The sequence below is a fragment of the Austrofundulus limnaeus genome, unplaced genomic scaffold, assembly GCF_001266775.1.
Source record: "Austrofundulus limnaeus strain Quisiro unplaced genomic scaffold, Austrofundulus_limnaeus-1.0 Scaffold12, whole genome shotgun sequence".
Classification (NCBI taxonomy): domain Eukaryota; kingdom Metazoa; phylum Chordata; class Actinopteri; order Cyprinodontiformes; family Rivulidae; genus Austrofundulus; species Austrofundulus limnaeus.
Window position 1 is genome coordinate 3,715,303 of NW_013952414.1, and position 5,534 is coordinate 3,720,836.

General features: G+C 40.7%; 1 protein-coding gene across 1 annotated transcript in view; it reads right to left on the reverse strand.

Moving 5' to 3' along the window:
- LOC106513485 (junctophilin-1) overlaps positions 1 to 3,784 on the reverse strand; it is a gene marked incomplete at its 5' end in the record, with an annotated part of 16,239 nt that extends 12,455 nt beyond the window's left edge. The window contains 1 exon segment of the mRNA XM_014002342.1: positions 3,666 to 3,784. Coding sequence (XP_013857796.1) covers positions 3,666 to 3,784 — 119 coding nt within the window.
- Between the last annotated feature and the right edge of the window lie 1,750 nt (positions 3,785 to 5,534).

A 5,534-nucleotide genomic window follows, 5' to 3' on the forward strand; every position in this document is an offset into this window, starting at 1 on the left:
CACACACACACACACACACACACACACACACACACACACACACACTTCAGCAAGTGGCTGAAGGAAGGAACAGCTGCTCTGTGAGTGCGGGAGTGAGTTCCTCTCAGTGCATAAAGATTTCAGCTATGTCTCCATTAGACCCCTGTGAGCACACATCGGCACCAAAGATAGCCCCAATTAACGTCACGCTGCAGGCCACGCCCAGCAGACCCTCTCTGCTGCCCCTCAGGGTGCTGTGTGTGAATCAATCGTAAAGGTCAGGGTCCTGTTCGCCATGACCCTCTCTTCCCTTTTGAAGCACACACTCCCAATCTTGGTGATAATCTGCTATGAGTCTGAAATGCTAATTACAAACAACAAGGGGTTTAGACCCCTGGCTCGAACCCTGCAGGAGTTCATTAGAAGCTGAAGGAGGGAAAGATGCACATTGAGGAAGTAAAGCAGATTATTGGGAATGTTATAAAGTTAGCACTTAGCAACAACAGATAGCCAAGGTGAGGAACATCTTCCAAAGCATAAACCAGGTCGCATCATACACCACCTTTAAGATCGCATTTTGTTGAGAACTGACAAGARTAGTAACCATTTTTGTCAAACCTTGAAGATAGTGTCACGGGTGACCTTATACAGGTGTCACAACACATGAGATTTTAACTGTATCTGCAAAATTGACTGACTTAAAGCCATTTTTTGTGTTGGCTAATGTTGATTAGTTGTGAAAAGTTCCTGAAAGTTTTATTAAAATCGGTGAAGAGGTTCATAAGACACTTTGCTAACACACACAGACACACACACACATTAGAGGCCCTTGCCTATTCAGCAGCGGGCAAAAAAAGTATTTAGCAAACGGGAAATAAATGGCCATTTGTAAAATAAGTTTGGCTATTTGCAGGTGCCTGATGGGCCTAACGGATGAGCTCACGTATCCAAACGGTTAAAATGTTCCGGCTCAGATGTCTCCCTGCACTGCACTTTATTATGACATCGGCCACTCTCTCATTCATGATCTGACTTATAAGGCAAGGACACTCTCGGTGCACACATGTGAACCTGGAGAACACTCAGCCTGCCAGGCATGACCACGGTTTTCCACAACACAAACAAGCCGCAGGACGTCTCTGGCCCCGGCTGGCCATTTCTGTGGCTTAGTGAGCGACGTGCTCGACTGGATCCCATTGTCAATCTGTTTGTCACCTACTATTTTCTGGTTGCTTTTGGCATGGGCCCAAAGTTGCTTGCACACAGGCCTAAATATATTACAGCCAATGGAAGAGACATGGATAGCATAGATGTTGCACTGTAAATAAAAATAAACAAAAAATAAATAAAAATAAAAATAAACAAAACAGGTGACATAGCTTCTTGGATTTTTCAAGCCTTGTTCAAACAAAATCAGTAAAACATAACTGATCGTTTTTTTAAWATCGACATTCATATATTCTCTCTAAAAGAGTTTGCTTTATATAAACCCTTTGAGCAAGTATAATAAAACCCTGATTACCTGGTAAGTAGCTACATGCTTGTTGTGGAAAGTGAAAAAGCTTCCAATTAACCTTTTAATTTGATTAAATAGAGCTGACAKTCCCTGTTGTAAACTGATCTATGCTGGTTAAACCTTCAGCCAAAAGAAAGACAAGAAAACTGCTGTGATGCTTATTTTTGGTGACTATAGCAAGTATTTCCGTTACAACAGGCCTTTGACGGCAAAGAAAAGGCCTCCATTCAGAATACAGTGARCTTTGTATAAACACTGACACAGTCCACCATTGTGGTGTTACAAATCATCCTCAGTTTCTCCAGTGTTCAATCACAGAACTGGAACAGTAATCTCTTCATGTTTGCACATAAAAAAACAAACAAACTCATTATTAACCCAAGTCAGCGTGAACAACTCTAGTGTGCAAATAACATTATTCAAACAAAGCACCCAACCAATCACCCGAAATATGGACAAATTAGTTGCTCCAAGCATTCTACCTTAGAGTAAAATAAAATGTCAAAAAATGTCACCAACACATTTTCATTATTTAGCTCCCATTCTGAGTGCAAAATCCTAGAGAAAAAATTTCCACTGACATTGTATTGTTATTTTTCTCACTGTTTTATGTAAATCTTAAATCTTAAATCTAACATGTAAATCTAAATGTAAAAATTAAATCATAAATGTTGCATCTAAATGATAAAGCTTACATGTAAGAATGTCAGAGTGGAACACAGCCTTTACTGTTGGTGCGCAGCTTTTGTTGTGACGTCATCATCCTGCGACAAAAGCAACCGCTAACATTTCTAACGAGGCTGAAGATGCTATTTAACATTTAAATTCAAACTGTGTTCATTGAAAACAATATGGTTGGTACCTGTGGTCTGACAATTTAAAGTGCAGCTCGGACACCACACAGTCGGATCTCTTGCAGGGAAGCGTTAGCAGCATTAGCAGCGTTAGAAGCATTAGCAACRTTAGCGGTTGCATTTGTCTCAGGATGATGATGTCATAAMAAAAGCCGCACACCAACAGCAAAAGCTGTGTTCCATTCTGAAATACTTAAATGTAAAGTTCAACGTTTAGCCACAACATTTAAGATTAAGCYTTTACATTTAGATTTGCAGATTTAGATTTGGAGTATATCATTTAGACATAACATCAATCCATCCATTATCTGTACCCGCTTCTTCCTTTCAGGGTCACAGGGGTCACTGGTGCCCTTATCCAGCAGTAACTGTGCGAGGGGCGGGGTACAACCTGGAGTGTCCATCACAGGGCCATAAACATAACATTTAACATTTAAATTTAACATTTAGTAAAAATTTGCTAAATGTAAGAACAGTGAGCTAAATAACAATACAACGTTAGAGGAAATTTTAAAACTAGGATTTGACACTCAGAAAGTGAGCTAAATAATAACATATAGGTGACATTTTTTAAAACATTTTATTTTACACTTGGCGCCCCATATTAAGGATCCTGTCACACCTGGGCTGGATGAATGTATATGAGTAAGGCACAAATCCCTCATGCATAAAATTAAACAATTCAAGCAAAAGCCGGAACTTCCTCCCTGGATTAGCCATGTTTGAAAAGACTTAAAAATCGTTTATGCTTGCGCTGCTGGGCAAATGCTGAGACAAAATTAGCTACAAGAAAAAGTATTACATTTCAGCGAAGGCACTGACCTCTGTAACCTCTCAGTGCACCTGCAGTTTGAAGCCACAGTTCAGACCTGCTAAAATGTGGTTCAACAAATCAGAAGAATTATCTTTCCTGTTGTAAATAGTTCTTCAATCAATCTTATTTTARAGAAATAAAGATTAGTCCGAAMCAAASTGATCGGTTAAYGGCTAGTGTTAGCTCTGTTAGCTGTTTTAATTCAACTGTTTTTATGTGGATGCAAGGCTAAAATGACTAAATCTTTTGTTTATTCACAAAACGTCATTCCTGTGTGGACTGAGCCTTCATTTTCACTGCTCTATTGGAGCAACGTGGATGGGAATGCATATATTTTGACAGTAAATAAATAAACTACTCTTTCTTTTGCTTGTAGCTTGAACGGTAGACTGATAGATGTGTGCATTACATGAGCATGTTTAGTCTGTGTGCTCACAAGAATTATACACAGTATATTATAAAATCCCACRCTATGTATGAAGGCTTGGCTTTAAAGCATTACCTGGTTGGTAAAAGTTGGGGGAGAGCTCCCTGGCAACGGCTCTGGCCATATCTGACTCATGTATGGCAGAGATGGAGGCCTGTTCTGCAGCCTCACTTTTTGTCCTAGCATGGGCCGTTCTGCGGACAAAACAATGAAGAATAATGTCAGAAAACAAAAACCATAGAAGGCAGAAGTAATATGCACATTTTGCCCCAATCCTCCCAGTAAAAAGTACCCAACGACAGTCATTTTTCATGCTAGAGTGTTATTTGTGACRCTTTCCTATCATTAGGATTGACAGTGGCTTCCCTCTATAATTTTTTCATGCTCCCCTTCCATCACTCATCACTGAGCTGCATCATTTGAATAACATAACACTTCCTCTTGTGTTTCTATCTCTATTTTAAATCCTGATTTTCCAAATGGAGCACAGCCTAATGCCCACTGAAGTAATGGTGTTTTTGTCAAAACACATTTAGAAAAATGCTCAAAAGTGAAAAAAATAAAAAGCGTTGGTGTACTTAGCATTAGTGCTGTTGAAGTTTCATGATAAGACAGTGAAGAATGGGAGAAACTAAACTGCACAAGTTCTTTGTACAATCCTTTATAAGATAGTGCAAACACGCAAACACAAGTACAGAAAATCTGTGCGAAAATCTCCTTTTTTGTGCTTAATCCTTTAAGAAACATACAAATTTAACAATATAAAAAACATGAGGTAACTATGGGTAGACAGAAACATTATAGTAACGCATTGTGCAGAAAGGCCTGAAAGTATCCAGATGCAAAGTTCAAGCATCACTGTAAGTATTGACAGCTGCTGCCCTGATTAACCCCGCTCATCCCTCTTCCCTTCCTCTTTCCTCCTTTCTTTCAATCAATGCTCTTGTTTCCTTTTTCAATCCTCCCTCATCTCTCAATCGACTCCTGCCCTCATCCGTCTGCATCCTTCTCTCCCACCCCTCCCTCAGTGTGACCCCAAACACACAGATGTCTCTATTGCGAAATGCTCCTCTGTCCTTGGAGCCTGTGCTGTCCTGTTTTGTTGACGAGTGGGACAGGAAAATATTAAAATGCATGAGGAGGCGCAGCAGACCCAGAAATAAGTCTGTTCATCAGCCACAGGCGGAGGACACGCCGGGCATGCGTGTTTGACGGYAGCGGCGGAGGAAACACTTCGGTTTTATGAATTTATAACAGCCAGGAATCGCAGGAACTTCGCTGGAATGCTCAAAGCTGACACGATATAAAAGCTTCGCAGCATTCCAGTTGCATCATGCTATCGAAATGCGCGCCGCAGACACACACGCAGCCAAGAGGAACATATAGGCGTCTATTTCTGAAATGTGCGAAATGCAAGTGGAAGAAGGCATGACTGTATGCGGCAATGCCTCGGGATTTTTTAGCACAGTAAAGTCACGGGCAAACCGAAGAAGTGATGCAGCCTGTTCCCAGACAGGATGTGTGGTGGTGGGAGGTGACAGGCAGAAAACGATGGGCGTAGAGGTGTGATGGAGCACTGGGACAGAGAGGAGGGCGAAATGGGAGGTGCGAAAGCACAGGCATGTGGAAGGAAGGCATGAAAGGGATGGTTGGTTTTGTTCCTGGCCATGTGTTACATATGTGCACACAGTTTTAAAAAAACTTGCGTCATCTTCCTTTAGAGCCCAAACCGCTATGCCTTGCTCAGATGTGTAAAAAAAATGTTGCCTGAGAGTTGCATGTGTTAAAACAAAAAATAAAACAAAGAGCTGAAAGATTTTTTTAAAAAAAGCTTCAAAGCGAGGATAACAAGTCTCTGTGGCTTTAATTTCATCAGCTAACCATTTTAAGTACGGAGAATATCAATTTACCAGCTGGTATAATCCAGATATTTCAGAGTCAGAG